Below are 21,811 nucleotides of genomic sequence, written 5' to 3'. Positions count from 1 at the left end.
ATATATATACATTATATCTCCTATTTACAAGCATGATTGAAAATGTTTTATCCATGAAACTGTATTAATATTCCTTATTGAGTTTTAAGCTCATGCCCCTTTATTGATAATTTTTCACATACTCTTAATTCGAGTGATGAGTGATGGTTAGGTTGGAGAATTTTTCTTTGTTAGGATTTTAGTTCAAACTTTATTTTGAACATTGCTTAGATGTTAAAATTTAATTCCTGTTTAAATTATTTGAATTTTGAGTTATTTGGATAATAACATTATGATTGATATGTTAATTTTTAAAATTGAGAATTGAGGATCATAAAATTTATTTATTTTACTATTCTAAACAAGAAATTAGTAATTGATAATTTTTAGTTATAAGATAAATATTGTGTTGTTTCCACTTTGAACCTTTAGGTTTGAAATGTTAAATGATCGTTATGCCCTTAGATTGGGTTTTGCAGCCTAAGAGAAGCTGCAAAACCTGCCATAAAATTGGAGAGAAGCCAATGACAGTGATGTTTGCAGCATTAACCCTTCACACCAACTCTTCATTTTGTGTGTATCCATTCCTCTAAGAGAAGCCAATGGCCAAGCAATGAAAGAAAATTTTCTTTGCTTCAAAGGTAGACAGGTCATCCCCTCTTCAACACTCTTCTTATGTGTCACAGTTCTGTCACCCACAATGGGGAAACCTTGGACATCTATACATATAAATATGGAGTCCAGAAAACTGCAAAATGTAGCTCACTGACTCAAAAAACATGGATACCTATGTGGGAAAACCTGGGTCTAAAATATTTTTTTCAGTTGCCATTTTTATGATTCTTTTTCAAAGTTCAAGTTCCACTGCCGTTGGGGTCAGTGGGGATGAGGATTTGGAGACATTGGTGGAGAATGTAGCTGATCACCTTTCATATTCTAGCTCTAATTATGGGTACCCACAATTTGAATTCATGTTTTTGTTCTTTTTTTCTTTTTTTACATTTTGGTTTGATTTTTTTTTTTTTTTTTGACATGGGTATAGGGTTTATGAGATGGGTGACCTTGGAGATGAGCCATGGACAATGGTGCAGAAGAAAGGCAACCAATTTGTGGTTAATGGTAAGCCTTTTTATGTGAACGGGTTCAACACTTACTGGTTGATGGTATTTGCTGTGGATCAATCCACAAGGGGGAAGGTCAGTGAGGTGTTTCAACAAGCAGCCTCTGTGGGCTTAACTGTGTGCAGGACCTTGGCTTTCAATGATGGCCAGTGGAGAGCTCTTCAGAAGTCTCCCTCTGTTTATGATGAAGAGGTGTTCAAGGTACTCTTCACTGTACAAATCTCAGTTTTCTTGCTTGTGGATTTTATTGCTCTTTGGGCCCATCACCATAGCCAATATACATATCAGGCAATTCCATCTTCTGCTGCTCTATTTGATGTTGAGTTTATAGAAGAAAGGATGAATTCCGATTTGTGTATATGAAGGTGAATTCTATTTATAGGAAAAAGCAAGTGGCATTGGATTCATCCTTTGTTGTATCAACCCAGTTGAGTCCCACATTGCTGAGCTAAGCTAAGGCTTAGTGGTTGGAGTTATAAGCATTTGGGCACCGCCGCCACCCCCCCACTTGATAGCCGGTTTTCAAGGCTCCATCTCCAGGGGTTCACTTCAATTTGTTAAACACGATCTAGAAACTTATATAAGTATTTTGTATCCTAATAGAATGATCAAACCATTGAGCATTCATTGTTGCAGGCCCTGGATTTTGTTGTGAGTGAAGCAAGGAAGTACAAAATCAGGCTCATATTGTCATTAGTCAACAATTGGGAAGGATATGGTGGCAAAGCACAGTATGTCAAATGGGGAAAAGAGGCTGGCCTGAATTTAACCTCTGATGATGACTTCTTCTCTCATCCTACTCTCAGAAGCTACTACAAAGCCAATGTTAAGGCAAGTTCTTCACAACCGCTTGGCCATCTTTTGCTTTAAAAATTCATGTGCTCTCTTTCGCAATTTGAAGTCTGATTTATAATTCTCTTCAGTATTTTGTCTACACAGACGGTTCTCAATAGAGTCAATACATTCACAAATATCACTTACAAGGAGGACCCAACAATTTTCGCTTGGGAACTGATGAATGAGCCACGATGTACTTCAGATCCTACAGGGGATAAACTGCAGGTTTGTTCTATGAAGGCTAAGAACCATCAGATGTATCAAACTATTTTCTGTAATTCCAAATATTATGCTTTTACTTGGAAGTGTGAGAATTGGATTTTGCAACGGGCATTTTTTTTTTTCTGAAGCGATTGATTGCTATTGTTTCTAGTCATGGATACAAGAGATGGCGGTCTATGTGAAGAGTATGGATCCAAAGCACTTACTGGAGATAGGATTGGAAGGATTTTATGGTCCTTCAACACCAGATAAAGTTCAAGTCAACCCGAATACATATGCTCAACAAGTTGGAACTGACTTCATCAGAAACCATCTGGTTCTTGGTGTCGATTTTGCTTCAGTTCACATTTATCCAGACTCTTGGTGAGTGCTAGACACCTATGCATTTATACTTGAGCAATATCTGGCATGAACTTAAAACAAATCCAGCTTCATGCCTATTTACATTAATCATAGGTATGCCCTTTTTCTTCTGGCATCACTAACGGTTTCATTTGTTGATGGAGGATTTCTCAATCGATCACTGATGCCCATCTCGACTTCACCAGATCATGGATGCAAGCCCACATAGAGGACAGTGAGAAGTACCTGGGAATGCCTGTTGTGTTTGCTGAGTTTGGTGTATCTTCAGAAGACGATGGCTACAACTCATCATTCCGCGACACCCTCATCAGCACAGTGTACAAGGTCCTCCTGAATTCCACCAGGAAGGGAGGGAGCGGAGCTGGGAGCCTCTTGTGGCAGCTGTTCCCTGATGGGACAGACTACATGGACGACGGGTATGCCATTGTTCTCTCTAAGTCTCCTTCAACTTCAAATATCATCGCTCTTCAGTCCACAAGGCTGATGATGTTCAACTCCAAGTGTGCCCGGAACTGCCGCTGGAGCTGCCATAAGAAGCACCCTTTGGATGCATTTCTCTTCCATGATGATCTCTAGAGCCCAAATATAAGAAACACAAGTCCAATTTCATGGAAATTGAGATTGATCTGTATCTATGATCATAATACATGTGTGTATTTCTGTGTAATTATGCATGTTGGTCTGTTTATGAACATAAAAATGGGTTATACCCAATTGCAGATTGATGTTTGCAGTTGAGTTTGATTTGTGATTGAGAAAGAGTTTATTGCCCAGTTTGATATTACATTTGATCAAACTAAGCCAATAAAAAATGAAGAGGTAGGAACTCCTAAAAACTTGCTTGGCTTTTTTCTAATGGAAAATATGCCACATTGCCTGGGAGATTTTTCCAATTTACTTAATATTTTACTTGAAATAAAAAAGATGTTAGGTTCTTCTTTTTTTTTCTTTAAAAAAAGAATCCCTAAATGTATGAAACTTGAAGGCCATTCAAATATTTTTTTAAAGATGTTACCTTTTTTAATTTTAAAAATCTGATTTTTAAGGTCACAAGCCTATCAGCATGAGATTTAGACTTTTTGAAGAGTTTACCGTGACACCTACTTTGATGGTGTGTAGATGAAGTTTTCCCAAACATGGAACTTTCATCCTGTGCATTCATTGGAATTACTTTTATTTTAAGGGTGTATAAATTATTAAATTCCCTTTCCTCTTTATCCTCGAAATCAACTTTATTTCCAAATCATATTTTAGTTGATACAACAAAATAAAGGTTATTATTAATTTCATTATAATCATCTTATTCATTCTTATCAAAATAAGAATCAATATAACTCACTTGCATGGCCTTTTCGTTCTCTTTGAAGCTAGAACTATCAAAGCAATTGCACATCCACCATGACTAAAACACTCAATTTGATTTTATTCAAATGAGCTCCTTTTTGTTTCTATTCTCGGGTCCATTCTTTTTACCTTTCTTTTTTATTATTTTTTTTCTCCAGAAGTTTCATATGTCTTACATATCTTAGCAAAAATAAAGATTTCAAATTGAGTAAGACTCAGTTCACTTTCAACTTTAAACTCAATTGTTTCTTTTAAAGATGCTTTCGAGGTTGATCATTTCGATCTCTTTACGAGGGAAAAGTTATCTCATAGGTTGGCAAAGAACTCCTAACTCATCCACTCTCAATGCATCCACATTTGTTTTTCTTTTATGTATGAAAATTACTTTAAGCCTAAATCTCTTAAGAAGAAATCTAAAACACTTACTAATTGTCTTCAAATTTGGAGTTTTTTTCACCCAAGTTAAAATGTTTTATCTTCATATCATTTTAATGCTTTCAAATTAGGTAAGCAATATTTACGGTTTGAATAACTTCATATTATAAGTGCCCTTATGAGTTATAACTAATATCGCTCATATTTTTTTTAAGTATATTTACATGTTACCACGCTTTTAAATTCCTAAGGACTAACACCATTAAAACTATAATAAAAGGCCTTCGTATCGCCTTCGCTGCCTTTATTGTCAATCTTCTCCCATTCTTGTTTGGGTAGTGTTTCATCTTTTCTAGAGTTACAAGAGGTAATCCACCCATGCTCCACCTAGTTTCAAACATGCTCTTGCATTTTTAAAGGAAATCTCATTCCAATTTTCCAATGAAGGTGGTTACTCCTAGTAATATTTAATCATTTTTTATTTTTTATTTAAATCTAAATTAGCATGTCAATAAATTAGAGATTATAAGAAAGCAATCAACACACGAAAACATTGGATATATGTAAACATACCACTTACAAAGTTTCCAGGAAACTCTACAAAAGTAGAAAAAATTGATCGATCAACTATAAAAACAATTTACTAAATATGAAATGAATGTAAACAGTTTTACCTAATCCAAATGTACATATTCCCAATGATCTTATACTAATCAAAACCGATACTCTTCTTTTATGTCATTTGAGGCAACACCTTGTACTTAGTGGATCACCTCAACACCACAATGAAGTTTGTGAATTGATGCATTAAAGGATCTGGAAAGATTTTTAAGAGTTAAAACACTTAGAGCAGAGTAATGGCTACATGTATTTTAGTCCAAATATTTTGACTTTTATATCAAAACTCTAAATGAGTATTAAAAGTAGGTTTTTATAAAGTGAATTTACCAAAATTCCATTGAAAGTATAAAAATAGGGCTTCAAAAACTGAACAAAGGAGTCAACATTCCAACGTCCCACAAAGAGGCATTTGAACTCTTTGTGGATGTTCGAGCTTCTAACAAGAGAATGTTTGAAAGGTCCCTACAGATGTTTGAACAGCCCATATGAGATGTTTGAATATCCAACCATAATATTATATTTTTGCTTTCATTTTTCAATATTTTCTTCAAATTTCCAATTTTTTTTTTAATATATTATAGTCATTCCTCATACTTCAAATATATCCAAAACCCTTCTTCTTCATACTTTAATTATCAGAAAAATATTACTAGGCATCAAAAAAATTCATTCAAAGATATTAAACGAATGCTGGCATTTGTGGAGGAAGCTCACAAATCACAAGTTTTATACAAGAGAAGATAATTAGCAGAAGGGGGAAAAATTAATCTCATTGCAATATGAGAATCAGATTTTCATCTTACAAAGAAGACATGACCAACCTTTGCCATTATTTCTCTTTTTTCTTGTTTTTTTTTTTTTTCCTCTTTTGGAGAGCAAATGACCTCCTCCAATATGCTTTCAGTAATCAAAGAAACCAGAAAATCTGTGTTTTTTCTCTAGGAATGGTGCCCAGATAAACTGTATTATTATTTTTTTTTTTTCCTTTTTTTTGGTTCAGAAAAGGGTAGCCAAGTACCTTTTGAGTCACCCAGTGGAGGAGGGGCAAGAGTTTATGGACTAATACGGCAAGCAAGCTGTTGATACCAGTGAGCCTTGTCCTTCCCTCTGTTATTGCATAAAAAACAATGCATTAGTTCTACTTATGAATTTCTAATGAACCAACATAGGATGAGAAAAACATGGTTTCAAGCCCAAAATAAGGAGAATTGTAGGGTACCGAATTCTGGGTCATTGAAAGTGTATGATAAAATCTAGGTCATTGGTTGAGATACAAATAATAAAACCAAGCTACAAGATAGCACAGGATCAAACTTGATACAAAGCAATGAGCCATAAATGCACACATAGCATAACCTGATTGGTTTGATATGTACCCATAAGGATATCCATTTCTCAACATTGGCAGAAATAGTTGCTTAACCATCAACCATCCAAGCTCTTTTAGGCACTGGAAGAATTTTCATTTCCCCAAGTATAAATGATCGATCAAGCATGGTACCATTTTCACATATAATGAGCTGGATCTTACCACATTGTTACATGAAATTTATCCATCTCAACCAAAATATTTATGAAAAAAAAAAAAAGAGAGAGAATCAAAGAGTTAGAGAAGGCAAAAGATGTACTCACATCAGCAAGCGGCCCACTACTTGCTCAGGCTTAGTTTTGAAAGAACAGCAGCAGCCTGGTCACCACCCAGCAAGAAATAAGGATGTCTAAGAGCTGCAGCAGCTGATAAACGGCCCCTTCTGAGGGAACCCCTCTCTGAAATAAGTTTAGTGGCAAGATCCCACCCTCTGCCTGAGTCTAGATCAAGAATAGTCAAGTCAGGCCTGAACCGAGTGTACTCCCTCCATCTTTTCAAGTCATACCCCACTGTTTTTAATTCTAAATTGAAATTCTTTAAGCCCGCTGTAGACCTCAAACTTGGTACTGCCATTTGCATCAGTACAATGCCAGCAGAATACATATCAAATAGATCAGGACTATTGAGCTGCAAATACAATTATAAACCCCACTTTAGCACTATAACATACAATTGATATGTTCTACTCCACAAAGACTGAGGATTCTTTGTTCAAAAAACCATCAGTTCCATTTTAGCACATGGGGGTTGGGGGGAGGGGGAGAAACAAAAACTGCAATACCTGCCATAAAATTGGAGAAAGAAAGGCAGCAATCGGCTCTGGAGGGGGGGTTGGTGTTTCCTCTGGGAGCACATATAGTTCAGGTGGGCAATAGTCAGGATCAAGCAACCCACGGTTGGGTACATAGTTTTTGCCAATTCGGAGGTCTGTGGCTGCTCCAAAATCGATGAGCTTAATCTGTCCTCTCTTTGTCACCACTAAGTTTGAGGGCTTTACGTCTCGGTGAACAATACCCGTGTCATGGATTTTCTTGAGTGAAGTAATAATCTGGCGCATTATTTGCTTTATGATTAATGCATTTCGTTCAATTGAACCTAGTCCTTGCAAGACACGCCCAAACATAGTAGACTCCAAGTTTAAAGGGAAGTTACGATCTTTCATGTAGTCTGCAAGGTCTCTATCTCCCTGTCACACAGAGAGAAAGCAGTTGGTGCTGCCTTTTATGCATCTATAACTGTACACCAATCTTCTTGCATATCACACAAACAAGTCAACTTAACAAAGGCACACGTTAAATGCATAAACCTATAAGCAATATTACGACCACAAATCTACTTAATCTTTTGAATGGATAATCAATAGCGCTTGCTACCATCTTGGACAGTTACTCAAGGGCCATGATAAATACCCAAACAGAGTAAATACATGACCATTTCTGTCGTGTAACAGAATCCAATCCACATCAGGAGAAGTGCTCATGATGTTTCTGTACCATCCTTTACACTTGAAGCTCCACAAAAAGGCTTCTGCCCTCTTGTGAAGAAAGGATATCACGTTTAATGAAAACATCCATTTAATTATAGGGATGACTCAACATATTCAATGTTGTTATTTAAAATTCTTCAAGACTCTTAAGGCCCAATTCCTTGTAAGGATTCCCCTAGTAAAGACCGAAGATATTTGGTTTATAATGTAGCTCTGTCTCTAGTTTTCTTAATCCAAATTATGAAGAAGGGAACTTGAGCGCTAACTATGGTCATCCTGAGCTTGGATCATTGTACCCTGATATTCATTTTAGGCATACAAAGGAAGAAACAACATATAGGCATAATGCATTCAGTCACACAAAAATACAAACAGCTAGAGTACCTCGAATTTCCAGACAAGCCATTTTCCACCCTTTGTAAATTGTGAATTTGTTTGATCAGCAATGAAACTTCCAAGGAACTCAGCACATGTTTCAGGAGCTGCTCTAGACAGCCTGTAATTAAACCACTCCTCAAAATCACCACATTCTTCAGCCCCTTGGACTCCAACCTTCACCTGCAGTGCCACATTGCAATCGAAGTTATAATTAAAAACTCTGGCACTATAATTTTGCTTAGAAGGATCCAAACAAGAAACACATTAGTAATAGCCAAAAGACAAAATGGACTGTTATAATTCCCAGAGAAAGAAAAACAAACAGGAAAAGAGGAGGGAGAAGTGAGAAGCTAAATGCATAGAGGGATAAAAGGAATTTATGAATTTATTGCAGGATCCAAGAGGGCAGACAAATTAAATAAATGGAATAGGCATTTGAATTATTGCAGGTTCAGCACTTAACTTAAAGAAAGGATAATGGGAATTTATGAATTCATTCTAAACCATAAGTATGCCCAATCAAAAGCCCTGTTTTTTTTTTCTTTTTTTTTTTCCTTTTCTTTTTTGAAGAAGAATGAAGAAGAAGAAGAAGAAGAAGAAGAAATAAAAATTAGTTTTAGAAGTATTTTTTTATCGTATCAATTACCTTCTTGAGAATAACCTTCTCCTTGAACCTGCCATCCAACTGCAACGCTTGACCTGTTCCTCTCTTCTGTGGCCTTTCTTCCACACTCACATTCTTTGGAACCAAAACACCAGAATAAACAACACCAAAGGACCCTTCGCCCAATCTATTCCCAACCACAAAATCAGTCCTCTTCAAGTTCCTCCTCCCTGTCAAACTGTCCAAACCCAGCTGCAGAGGAGCTAGAAGATATGAATCTATAGCACCCATGAGAACACCCGGCCTTGCAGTTAGGTAAATCCAAGTGAGCCCAGCAAAAACAAGAATCCCCCACTTCTCCATCTCAGGCAATTCCTCTGTAATTCTCTGAAATTGGGCATACCCAGACCTATAAAAAGGAAACGAAGACAAAGACTGGTCGAGCTCAACCACATTCTCCGAAATGTTGTCAAAGAATGCATTGCACCTTGCTGGGTTAGTCTTGAAGCGGTTCGAGAATGAAGAGAGATGGATTTGGGAAATGGGTTTTGAAAAAGAGAACCAAATTCGTTTGGGTTGTTGTTGGAAAGTGGTTGCAGCTGGGGAGAGCAGAGAAGCCATGGACTCTCCTCGGAGAGGAGTCTCATGGTGCCGAGTGCTGGTGTTTGTTTTTACAAGGAAGCGTCAGCAGAGGCTGAATTTTTCCCACGTGTTCAATCCAGGGTTTATCCATTGAGTAGGGAACATGTGGAGAGAAAACAGACAAGTCTGCCCCTCAAAAACAGATAACTCAGTATTACCAATGCTCACTTACATTCTATTCATTTGAATGCTCCCCATGGTTATGAGTTTTAACTAATGACTACCTGTGGGTGGCATATACTAAAAATTTTAAAAATAACAAAAATAAAATAAAAATAGCCAATGTTATTTATAGCAGTTTGAACAACGCAGACTAATTATCAGATTGAAGTAGATGGTAAGGGCACAGATCGTGTCCACATAATACATAATTCGAACTGGTCTCCATACAGACTTTGCTGGGCTTTCCTAAATAATCCCATATGACACAATTGTCCATGGGAAAGACAGCCCTACAGTAAAATAATAGTTTTCTTAATTCAAGGGGCTATTCCTTCGAAGAAAAGAGGCCGCAGGCCTTACATAGGTGAAGCCTGTGAAGATATTTCCGTTGGCTTTTGGGCTGGCAGCAGGAGAATCAGCCAATGGCATGTCGGTCCATCGCTTCTCAAAGTTTGCAATGCAGAGTTTTCCATCAACTTCTGGACGAAAACTTGGCTGAATCTCACGAGCCTCCAGCTTCCTCCAGTTGATTGGTTTGAACCACTTATGGTGCTTGATTTCATCGATCCCCAACGGTCCACTTCCCAGGCGCTTGCTTGGGTCCTTTTGTAGCAGCTAAAAAAGGCAAAATGACTTTATTAATTAAATTAAATTAAAACTATTTCAAGGTTATGAGATCTTCCACTGATTCACAATTTGCAATCAGGTGTAAGAAGACTTTGGAATCCGCAGGTTGTAATCAATTGTCAGAGAGGACTTTTAAAATGGCTATGAGCAAAAAAGTTTATGATATCCACATTAGCATCAACTCCTGATTGGTGCATGAGCATCTACTATACAGATTCAAGATAGGAATGATTAAATCATAGGTGCCTAAAATTACCCCTTTCAACACAGAATGCGCATCACTTGACAAAAAGGCTGGAAGCTTGATCTTATCTTTTATTATCTTTTGCTGGATTTTCTGCCGATTCCCACCAATAAATGGAGGCTGCACAAGGGAAAAGCAAATGAGAAAAAGTAATAGTTAGGCACAAACTGCTTATCCATGAAATCAAATAAGCTCCAAGACGTGTTTTGGGATGTTAAGAAGCTATTCAGGAAACATGGGATGATCCTCTTTCAAGTTGTGGAAGATCATGAATACAACCTTTACATAATTTGGAATGGTTTTGAGAGACTTAAGTTTGTTTGGTTTCACAAAATTTCTCCAATGTTATAAAATCAGAATTTAGTTTCAAGCCTTTTACCACAGTGACATGTGAATTTCTGATGTTGCATATGCTATCATCTTATGCACACATTGATATGGAATTGCTACAATATATTTCATATACCATATGCATAATACAACAAAGCCAAGGAATCTGCAGCAAATCCACTCAAACGAATTGCTAAAATTGACAAGGTAGAGAGGCAAGCATTAATGAAAGAAAGTAGTTACACCATCACAAGTATAAGGGCAATACAACAAATGTTATAAACAAATCAAAATACAAAATTGAAGGTGGCAACTGAAATATGACTCCTTGTTTTAGCTGGTTTCAAGCACACTAATTAAGAAATTGGTTTCAAGTGCCAACTAATTTTCAGTAGCTGCCATAAATGAAATGTGACATGGATGAGTTGGCTTTTATGAAGTAAGAAAAAAGGGGAAAAAATGACAGACAACCCAGTATGAAAAAAAGAGGTTTAAAACAAGCATTTCATTGAATAAACACTCATCATAAGGAATTCACATGGAATCTGTAAGTGAAGAAAGCTAACCTTCCCAGTGAGCATCTCGAATAATAGGATTCCCACACTCCACCAGTCTGCAGCCTTATCATGACCTTTCCCAAGAAAAATTTCAGGTGACATATATTCTACAGTTCCACACATTGAATTTGATCTCGTATTCTCATCAAATTCCTTTGCCAGGCCAAAATCAGTCAACATGGCCTAAATTAAGGAATGAGTAACATGTTAAGTTGAGAGAGTGAATGATATTACAGTCATACACACAAAAGAAAAAGAGAGAAAGAGAGAGAGAGAGAGAGAGCGAGAGAGCATACATGGCCATCTGCATCCAGTAAGATATTTTCAGGTTTAAGATCCCTATGCATTATTCCATTTGCGTGAAGATGAGAAACTGCAGAAACAATCTCAGCAGCATATATACGTGCCAGATCCTCTCTGAAAGAAAATCTAAGTCTCAATTTTATTCATGCCTTGATCATTCTCAGAATATATACAAAGCATTAAAACCAAAGGTACCTGAAAAGACCGTGGTTGTAAAGCTGAAAGAAAAGGTGACCTCCATTTACAAAATCCAGCACAAGGTACAGTCGATATTTGGTCTGCATGTTAAAAATAGCCAAACTTATTGTCTTATGGCAGAAGTAGATTGAGATCTCTTGCTCTGGAAAAAATCTTTTAATAAATACTACTCCCGTTAAAGTTGAACAAGTTTTTATTCCAGAAATAATAATGAGCTCGCTTAAAAAGGAAGATAGAAAATAAGGAAAAGTAAAAAAACATGGGAACAATGGAAGTCCAAAGAGTCTATTCTTGATGGAAGTAGAAAGTACCTGAAACGAGTATCGGAGCTGGACGATGAAGGGGTGATCTACTTTTGTTAAAATATCCCTTTCAGCTTTCATATATTCAGCATGATCTTTCTCCATAATCTTATCTTTCCGCATGACCTTCATTGCATATATTTCTGATGTATTTCTCTTCCTCACCTGGAATACTTTTCCAAATGCACCCTGCCCAACAAGCTTCATAACTTCAAAATCCTCAAGGCCCACAGTCTCAACCGTGGTGGAATCAGAGTCAATGTCTTCAAAAGATTTCTCAGAAATATCATCACTACTGGAAGTCCTCTGAAGTTCTTTGACAGCCTCTTCATGAAGACACTCCACAAGTTCCTCTGAATCCTCTATCTCATGTAAAGCGAGCTTGCTGAGCTTCAATGATTGACTAAGACAAGTTGAGGGGCCAACCAAAGAATGTGACCGGCTATAAATAACAACTGGATCACCATAAATGAGATCATTTGTATCTGCTGCAGATACTGAATCTCCTGAATCCCCAGGATTCATTTCACTGGGTGTCTGGACTGGTAGAGGACCAAACACATCAGCAAAATCTAACTCAACATGATCCAAGGGGACAATATCAGTGGGGTTCATAGGAAAAAGTAGCTGGTTCTGGATTGGTTTGCACATTCTGGTTTTGGTCAAACCAGGTACATCAGAGAAAACCATGTTACCAAGACTATTGAAAGGGAGATGTGTGCTTCAGATGGACAAATTGATTGCTGCTATGGATGAATTTCAAGACAACAACTCCAAGTTGCGTTCAGCTGAAGGACTCCTATCAATGGCCTTGATCAAGAGAAAGTTCACGTATACAATAGCAGTTCCCAAAAAGTTTGGCAGCAAGCAAACCAAAATCCAGAGGAAGTCGTTCTTGTTTCCCGATTTACAGGAAACGACGGATGCTACAGTGGTTTTTGAACTCATGAAGATTAAGTTGTCAAATCTGTAGCCCAAGGTAAAGATACAAGAAGAAAATAAGTTACTAATGCAAAATCAAGCACGATATTCAAAATGGATAATAACACTAAAAACAAATAGCATTTAAAAAAAAAATCAAAAAGAAAAGATAATATAAAAGTTCTCTAATAAAAATTATCAGTACATATAAACTAGGTGACAAAATGAAACAGACTAGCACAAGAAAAACAGATATATAGATATTCTAGTTACATAATACATACAAATTAAAAAGGTAAGCCAAATAAGAGGTTCTCTTGTAAGAGTACATGTTCAGGTATTTGGAAAGCACAATATTGATGCATTTTAAAAATGAGATCGTCTTCAGTGCCCCTATGCTGGTTAATGAGCCTTCATCCTTTACACATTAATTGCTGCAATAAATCATACACTGCTAGACCACACACTTGGGATACAAATTTCAAACCTTGCTAACATTTTCTATCATTCAAATGTTATAAATCCAGTAAATTAAAACATTCACCTATCACCACTCACACACAAAGGCCTGATACAGTGCAGCTTGCTGATAAATATATCATAAACAATGATGATAAATATAGCATAAACAAGACATGATCAATACTGCTAATTTTTCTGAAATACATTTGTGAGATTACCCAATGCTTCTTCAGACAAAATCTGAGAGGAAAATGTAGGACCACACTAAAGCAATAGATATATTGATGGCTAAGCACCAAAAATCATAGTTTTAAAAAGCGCAAGGCACACTTATGACACAAAAGTCTTCTGCAACTTAGGCACAATACGCAAACACCTATACAAAAAGAAAAAAGAAAAACTCAAGGCATGTGCAAAGCAAAGTGAAACATGACCAGGGATGTATATCAATTTTATAAAATATGATCCAAAATCTAACACAATCAATAAAAAAAAAAATTAAGATTTGAAATATATAAAAGAAGCATTCAACAAAGAGCAATGAAATTATATAAATTTCAATATACAAATACAAATTTCAAGGATAGAAGTATTTAAAAAAGAAGAGTAAAGTAGATAAGGCATGCCTCTCCAACAAGGCAAACTAGGGAGTGGTGGCATCTTGGGAGTGCATCTTTTAAAACTATGCCAAAAATATTACTTGAATTCACTGTTAGATAAGGTTGTTTCCTAATTTTCATTCCAAGGAAACTTCCATTCATAATTTTCTGTGCTAAAATGCCAAATAAAATTTTTTTGCTCTATTGTTTAGTTAAATATCTAGGAAAAGGAAGATACTAAAATAACCATATGGCCACACATGCTTTCTGATTAAGAAAGTTGGGTAGAAAGAAACAATATATTTGTAGTACATGAAATATACTAGAGCTTTTAATTGTGTTTGTTGTTGTTCCGTTGTAATATTTATCTTGGACAATTAAAAGAATAAATAAATATCAGATCCCCGAGGAGATTAGACCATTAATTGAACATCCGATATTTGAACATAAATAAAATAAAATCATCCAATTGAAAAACAAGAAATTACAACGAAATCACAAAGGAGATCCAAAGGCGCCCAAACTCATTCTTGATAATAAAGACCTCCCTTTTCCCTTATTTTCCATCTATATATGCTTCTTTCCTTTTTGGTTGCCACTGTTAATTATTTGGGTTTGGAACATGAATCTTTTCCACCATATCCCTTCTCTCCTTCTTGCCCCATGTTCCTTTTGGCTTTTCCCTTGTCTTGTAGAGCATTCAGCTAGATCAAATCATTTTGGACCGCATTCCATGTCTTTAGGAGACCCTATCCTTGATTTTTTTCAATTCTTTTCATTGCTTATATATATTTTCTTCTGGTAATTGTAGATTCCATCTTAGCATCCTGAGCTCTAGTATATTTCATGTACTACAAATATATTGTTTCTTTCTACCCAACTTTCTTAATCAGAAAGCATGTGTGGCCATATGGTTATTTTAGTATCTTCCTTTTCCTAGATATTTAACTAAACAATAGAGCAAAAAAATTTTATTTGGCATTTTAGCACAGAAAATTATGAATGGAAGTTTCCTTGGAATGAAAATTAGGAAACAACCTTATCTAACATTGGCATAGTTTTAAAAGATGCACTCCCAAGACGCCACCACTCCCTAGTTTGCCTTGTTGGAGAGGCATGCCTTGTCTACTTTACTCTTCTTTTTTAAATACTTCTATCCTTGAAATTTGTATTTGTATTTGTATTTGTATATTTTAGAGACAAAGAAAAATTAGTGGTGTTGTGATCTAAAATATAATCCGCATTCATAAGGGAAAGGAAAGTTATTGATCATCCAAACACATATAAGGGAATAGATTGTAATAAAAACTGATACGGCAGAACATTTTGGGTGAGGAAAAGCCATCAATTGTAAGGATCTCAAATGTCAAAATCAGCTTTATACGAGTTCGAACAAAATTTCATAAACATTACAATCAACTTCTTAATATGTATACAGGATCCAAGATAAATATTACAACGGAACAACAACAAACACAATTAAAAGAATAAATAAATATCAGATCCCCGAGGAGATTAGACCATTAATTGAACATCCGATCTTTGAACAATAATAAAATAAAATCATCCAATTGAAAAACAAGAAATTACAACGAAATCACAAAGGAGATCCAAAGGCGCCCAAACTCATTCCAAATTCAGAACATTATATTTCCAGATCTAATCAAACAAACCTGTTTGGTTGCCGAGAAAAAACAGTAAATAAGCAAACAACGAATAATAAAAAAGAAAAAAGAAAAAAAAGCAAAGCAAAGAAAAGAAAACGTGTTGAACATCTACCAGAGAGAGGTTGAAGACGGCGACGGAGAGGAATGAGAGCGTTCTCCTTTCTAGAAGGGTCGCGTCGCCGCTTATTTATGATCGGTAATATTCTCGGGAGCAGATCATCTACTGCCAAGTTGAACACGTGGCGCTACGCTAGTGGACGATAGGATTAAGCTGCAAATAGAGGGAAACGTTTTTTGAGTTGGATTTTTGGAATATCCGTTTTCTGTGGATATGGGTTGGCGCCGGGTGGGCTTGTCTCCTTTTTTGGTTGGACGCATTTACGTGAATGCCCTTCCGACCATGGGGTATTATGAGGGTTGGTGGATGGGGTTTTCTGTCAAATAAATTACATTATGGGGAGATGAGGATATGCTATGTTAGGTTAGGTTCAGTGAATTAGTTGACGTGCCGTGTACAGGCCCTATTGAAATTTTGGAAGTTAATGAATTTAGATGAGGGTCATTTTAGGAATACTCAATTAAAGATGTAGACATTGAGTAACTTTGAAAGCCTGTTATGATTTATAAACAACGTAGTTATCGGTCGGAATCAATTTGATTCGGGAGTTATATTATGTTTATATTATGTTTCAACGTGTGAAAACACGGAAAATGACTAGAAAAAATTGATCTCATTATATTTTCTCACTATATTTTTTTTAGAATTTAGGTGAGATATGATAACATATTTTATACCATATTTATAATTTTGTAATAATTTTAAGAAGTGTTTATAACATTTCTAATATTTTGAAAAATAAAAAATTTCAAGTATTAGAAAAGTTAAAAATATTTCCTAAAATCACTATTAGTCAATGATGAATATGAAATAAAATATATTATTTATATTCTTCTTTGTATTTTTATACAGCATATTAAGAGAATGTTGGGTAAAATTTAATATTTATTATTTAATTATTTAAGTTGATTTTAAGTTAAATTATACTTAAATTATTAATTTAAAACTTATTACTTAATTCATATTTTAAGTATTAAGTTAATTTAAAGAAACTAACTTAAAATTTATCCTAAATTATCAAATTGATATATCTATTCTAATAAATTATAAATAAGGCAAAGGATATCAATAACAGTACAGGTGGTGGAGTAATATTAAATTAAAAATAATTTAATAAAGATAAGATAAATATGTGGATTTTAAAAATAAGTTAATTATTATTTTTATTTAAATTTATTTTTTATTTTAAGTTATACCATTAAATTATTTTTTTAAATATACTTAATTTACTAAATGACTTAAATTAGGTTATTAAGTCACTTTAAGTTATTAAAGTTGGTTTACCAAACACCCACTAAGTTGAGATAGAGGATTTACATATCTCATATATTATAATTTTTTAATTATTTTTTTATGTTTTATATTAGTTATTTTGTAAAATAATAAAATTTCACTAAAATTTTAAATTTGTAGTTAAAAAAATATTTACAAAATATATTGTAAACTAATACTAATAATATTAATATATATATATATATATATATATATATATATAATTTTTTATATATTGAATAATATGATATTAAATTTTTATTTATAAATTTTAAATATTTTAATCATTATGTGGACCCTGACTCATGCGTTTTCCACTCGATGACGAACTCGATTTTCATTTGAAAATGATTTTTATTTTATTTTTTTAAAATGACTTGGAATCGTCACTTATTTTTGTTTTATTTTTAAAAGGGTTAACAAAAAGTACGGTAAATATCGTAGCACCCCTTTAAGTCCCTAAAGTCGGGTCTCTACTAATAAAATGAAGCAAGTATGGTGATTGATAAATAAATCAATGAGTACCGAATGAAAATCACAACAAAATACCCGAATGAATATAAGAGGCAGAGAACGTACCTAAGTAATGACCTAGTTTACTTAGGGAAAACAAGGGTTAGTGAATCAATATAGGATGAATATATGCATATCACAAAGCAAAACAAATCAATCATGCATGACAATCAGATCAATCATTCATGCATGATAATCGGATCAATCAATCAATCATAAATGACATATGTGGGGTCCCCACCAAAACCCGTTTATTTTTGCATGAATAAACTTCATAAATTCCATCACTCGGAATTACAGAAATGTAATTCTTGCTTATTTTAAAAACGTTTTAAAAGATCATAAAAGATTAAAAATTGCTTGCCAAATAAAAAGGGGAAGCAAATTTTATTAAAAAGAGATTTTATTGACTTTAAGACTACTAAAAAAAAATAAATAAAAAAATAAGTAAAATAAAATAAAATAAAGTAAAAATAAAATGATAAACGAAACAATAAAATAAAAATAAGATAAAATAATGAGAAGGTTAAGGAGTAAAAGAAAACTACTTGAAAATCAGATTTTTTTAAAATCAATTTTTGGAAGTGGAGATGAGGAATTTAAGAAATGAAACATCCACTTGTTTTAAGAATGGCTCACCCAAGGTGGCCATGCATCTCATGAGAGAAAGAGGGTGGGGCCCATGGTTAGATTTTGTTTTCTTCACATTTTGACACTTGCATGCAGCCTCCCTGCCATTTCTGCAACATTATTTGGACCTCCAAGCTGGTCAATAATATCATCCAATGGGTTGTTTGGAAGATCCAAAGAACGAATTATCTCCAAAATCTTAGACTTACGCTCCATGGCTGCTTCATACCTCTTCAAAAGTTCGGCTACGGCTACATAGGCATGTCTTGCTTGAAGATATTCATCAGTTTTCCTTTTCTTTGCACAAGTGACATGACCATTCCTCAGATAATAACTCAATCATAGGTGGGACCAAACATGATGGGTGAACTAGTTGGACGCAACAGGAACATTGGAGCAATTTCTTCCGTTCTTATTCAGTATCGCAAATCTCACAAATCTGAATTTCATCATCAGATTCAGTAGATTCATGTTCAGAATCAAGTTCAAAATCTTCATCATCGGACCTGTGCTTGGGCTTCGATCTGACCTGATGATCATCGGCAGCAGCAGCAGCCACCATCTGAGCTTCCAGGACCAGTTGGCGCCGCTCCTCCGCCTGCTGCTCGAGTGATCGGAACACGTTAGGCTTGTCCCCGGTGGCGAGCGTTCCATTGACACGAACCTTCGCAGAATTCCCAACGGAATCTGAGTTCTTGGACTGCTACTTCCGATTGCACCTGGCGTAGGTGACCTTCTGCCAACCGTGGTTGCTGTGAGCGTTGGTGATGTTGCGGTGAAACATCCAACTCTATGAACCTGCTGGCAATGACATCTTGAATGAAATCCAAATGCTTCTGCAACTCGTCCCATCTTCGTCTAAATGCGTGTAGAACAGTAGAGAGGTTGCAAAGTTCATTCACGAATCTCATAGGATCGCCCCCACCACTTTCCCCTGACACTGCTGCCGCCCATGATGGTGGAAAACGAAAAAGGATGGGACAAAAGTGTTTTGGATGTGAGGGATGATTGGTGGGCGATGTGGGTCAGGTTAAAGGGTAATGACTACTCCAATTATTCTTCTTCAAATTCATAATGTTTTTACTAATAACGAGATCACATGCTGCACTTTTGGCACGTCGGGAGGCCATATTTACTCTCATGACAGCCACTTGAGTTGTTCTTGGACTTGGACACTTCATGATCCCAGCGGGACTGCCCTGAACCCGTACAGTGTGCTCCATTTCACATGATTCTGCAAATAACGGAATGCTTCAGAGGTCACATTGTGTCATCCGGGTGCTTGGCATCCAAGTATATTGAAAATGCCAAGAAGATCTCTTGAAATGTGAACTTTCGCGAACGATAAACGCCAACAGAAAGCACGCAGCCACTGGGAAATGATGGTGAAAGATGTCCCATCAGAAAGCGCGCCAACATAGGACGTCTTCACGGTTCTGTGCATCTTCATGCACCACGCAATCACTAGAGAGCTTCCAGTGAATATCAGCTTCATCACAGTGTTATGAACTCCCAATATTCTCTCAATTGATGATATATGAACCAGGGTATTTCACAACTAGCTACACAGGGGCAGAGGAGTACAGAGGAGGGAATGGCTAATAATAGAGTAAAAATGAAAAAAAAACTCCAGAGGTTATTAGGCAAAGCCTCGTTTCATGAATAATGAACGACAACCGGTGGGACAAACTGGAAGTCTACAATATAACCATCAAACATCAAATTCAAAAAAAAAGAACCTAGCCATTTACAGGGAAGAGTCAAGAGTATGAGAGGGGGCAAAACAGAGCAAATATAATGCAAGCTTAAGTACAACAACCCAACAATCAACGCTCAAGATCAACAATGACAAGGAAAGAACACCAAGAAATTAAACCAAAGCGGAAGTGTCCGTAGTGGTAATGGTTCAACCCCTTCTCATCCAGAATATTTGGCTCCCCTGTAGCAAAAATCTTCAGCAACCAACACGTTTCTCACCTTCTCACAGCAAATACTCCCCTCTCAGTCTTTCTGGTAGCCTCACCCTCTCTCCCGTAAATTTCTCCCTCTAACCATCACCAGAAGAAGAATCTCTCTCTCCAACCACCTCCCAGAAAACCAGTCTACCACCCCAAGTTCTCTCCAATGTCCCTTTTTCTGTAACCAGCCTCCTTTTCCCTCTTCTTTCAGAATATCCCCCCAAAAATATCTCTAGCCAACCCCCCCAAAAAGCACCTCTCCTCCTCCAGCTTTTGCATAACAGACCCGCTCCTCCATAACGGCATGAAGATTCTCATGCCACGCATCAGCTGCTGATTGCCTCTAGACAAGAACACTGCCCATCCACCCTCATCACATGTTGCCAAAAAAAAAAAGTTGTAAAGAATGCTCCCTAAAATGCCCTTACCTATAGACCAAAACGAGGGTCTACACATTAATGTTATTAATAAACAAATAAATAAATCCTTACTAAATTTTAAATTAATAAGAGAAATCTTATATATATATTTTTACAAATATTGGAATATAATATAATTTTTATTTTAAATAAATATGAACATTGAAAAATAATATATTTTTATTCTTTGCAAACTAAATATAAGTTTAACATAAAATAACTTATCTCATTAAATATATTAACTTTGGATATCATGACTATGGGATGCTGTCTCCCATTAAACTTTGGAAAGGCGTGTACGAAAATTTATCCACAAAAAACTTATCCGAACATTCCTTTGTGCAAGTAGATACGTCATCTAAGCTTCTAATGCTAGTTGAACTCTCCTTATTGGTTGTGCACCAACAATGTCAATTGGTATTTAAGAATATTTTATCTTAAAAAAAATGATATGATCCGATTTTTGTTTTTTAAAATAAAATTCATTATCAAATGTGCACTGAGAATATTATTTTTAAAACTTTCATTTTTTTTTTAAAGTTATATTTGATCAATGGAATATAATAAAAAAAATGTACATAAAAGGATATCATATCATATTAGATAATATATGCATATCTTAAGATATTATTTTTCTTTGTTTTAGACTATATTTGAGTGATAAAATAAGAGATGACATATATATCTTAAAATATTATGTCCAATGGATAACATATACATATCTTAATATAACATTTTCAATGAAATTTGATATTTAATATCCTATGATACTATATGGGACATGCTATGTGATGTTCATATTTGATTTGTAAAATAAATAAATAAATGAAATTTAAAACATATTATTTTTCACATATTATTGTTCAATGTTAAACTTTATTTAAAATAAAAATCATATTAAACTCTAATATTTGCCATTAATATATATAATCCCTCATGTTAAATATAATTTAGAAAATGATTAATAATTTAAAATTTAGTAAATAATTTTTATTTATTTGATCATAATATGTGATTATAATATTTGTTATATTATTGGAATAATACATCTCTGTTTATTCTATTTCGTGTTTGATTGAATATAAAATATGATAAGTGATATGTTATATTCGATTAACTAAATATGAACTTTGGATTTTTATTTATTTATTAATTATTTTCCCTTACCCTTTTCCATGGTATTCAAAT

General features: G+C 35.1%; 3 protein-coding genes across 3 annotated transcripts; 1 reads left to right on the top strand and 2 right to left on the bottom strand.

Annotated features, from left to right (window-relative positions):
- The first annotated feature begins 720 nt into the window (after positions 1-720).
- LOC100248160 (mannan endo-1,4-beta-mannosidase 6) lies at positions 721-3,247 on the top strand. The gene is made up of 6 exons (XM_002273194.5): positions 721-931; positions 1,022-1,301; positions 1,737-1,931; positions 2,040-2,162; positions 2,311-2,522; positions 2,666-3,247. Exons 1-6 carry the CDS (start codon positions 759-761, stop codon positions 3,096-3,098), a joined length of 1,416 nt encoding a protein of 471 aa, XP_002273230.2. The 5' UTR covers positions 721-758; the 3' UTR covers positions 3,099-3,247.
- A 2,239-nt stretch (positions 3,248-5,486) lies between these two features.
- LOC100253288 (serine/threonine-protein kinase STN8, chloroplastic) lies at positions 5,487-9,400 on the bottom strand. The gene is made up of 5 exons (XM_002273102.5): positions 8,742-9,400; positions 8,102-8,275; positions 7,013-7,417; positions 6,495-6,858; positions 5,487-5,969 (listed from the first exon to the last, which is right to left on the bottom strand). Exons 1-4 carry the CDS (start codon positions 9,318-9,320, stop codon positions 6,511-6,513), a joined length of 1,506 nt encoding a protein of 501 aa, XP_002273138.1. The 5' UTR covers positions 9,321-9,400; the 3' UTR covers positions 5,487-5,969; positions 6,495-6,510.
- A 206-nt stretch (positions 9,401-9,606) lies between these two features.
- Positions 9,607-16,171, bottom strand: LOC100258607 (serine/threonine-protein kinase AtPK2/AtPK19). The gene is made up of 7 exons (XM_002272976.5): positions 15,826-16,171; positions 12,074-13,031; positions 11,760-11,842; positions 11,558-11,678; positions 11,271-11,444; positions 10,387-10,494; positions 9,607-10,118 (listed from the first exon to the last, which is right to left on the bottom strand). The coding sequence occupies exons 2-7, from the start codon at positions 12,752-12,754 to the stop codon at positions 9,816-9,818; spliced, it is 1,470 nt and encodes a 489-aa protein (XP_002273012.1). The 5' UTR covers positions 12,755-13,031; positions 15,826-16,171; the 3' UTR covers positions 9,607-9,815.
- Positions 16,172-21,811: the final 5,640 nt, after the last annotated feature.

The sequence above is a fragment of the Vitis vinifera genome, chromosome 8 (genome assembly GCF_030704535.1).
Source record: "Vitis vinifera cultivar Pinot Noir 40024 chromosome 8, ASM3070453v1".
NCBI lineage: Eukaryota > Viridiplantae > Streptophyta > Magnoliopsida > Vitales > Vitaceae > Vitis > Vitis vinifera.
This window is presented reverse-complemented; position numbering and strand designations above follow the sequence as displayed.

Excerpts from the sequence above, each read along its gene's own strand:
- LOC100248160 (XM_002273194.5), top strand. The coding sequence starts at position 759 with ATGGATACCTATGTGGGAAAACCTGGGTCTAAAATATTTTTTTCAGTT. Across the intron at positions 1,932-2,039 it reads ACTACAAAGCCAATGTTAAG|ACGGTTCTCAATAGAGTCAA; the intron begins GCAAGTTCTTCA and ends TTGTCTACACAG. Across the intron at positions 2,523-2,665 it reads CACATTTATCCAGACTCTTG|GATTTCTCAATCGATCACTG; the intron begins GTGAGTGCTAGA and ends TTGTTGATGGAG.
- LOC100253288 (XM_002273102.5), bottom strand. The coding sequence starts at position 9,320 with ATGGCTTCTCTGCTCTCCCCAGCTGCAACCACTTTCCAACAACAACCC. Across the intron at positions 8,276-8,741 it reads AGAAGGTTATTCTCAAGAAG|GTGAAGGTTGGAGTCCAAGG; the intron begins GTAATTGATACG and ends GTGGCACTGCAG. Across the intron at positions 7,418-8,101 it reads GGCTTGTCTGGAAATTCGAG|GGAGATAGAGACCTTGCAGA; the intron begins GTACTCTAGCTG and ends TCTGTGTGACAG.
- LOC100258607 (XM_002272976.5), bottom strand. The coding sequence starts at position 12,754 with ATGGTTTTCTCTGATGTACCTGGTTTGACCAAAACCAGAATGTGCAAA. Across the intron at positions 11,445-11,557 it reads TACTGGATGCAGATGGCCAT|GCCATGTTGACTGATTTTGG; the intron begins GTATGCTCTCTC and ends TCCTTAATTTAG. Across the intron at positions 10,119-10,386 it reads CGCATTCTGTGTTGAAAGGG|CTGCTACAAAAGGACCCAAG; the intron begins GTAATTTTAGGC and ends TGCCTTTTTTAG.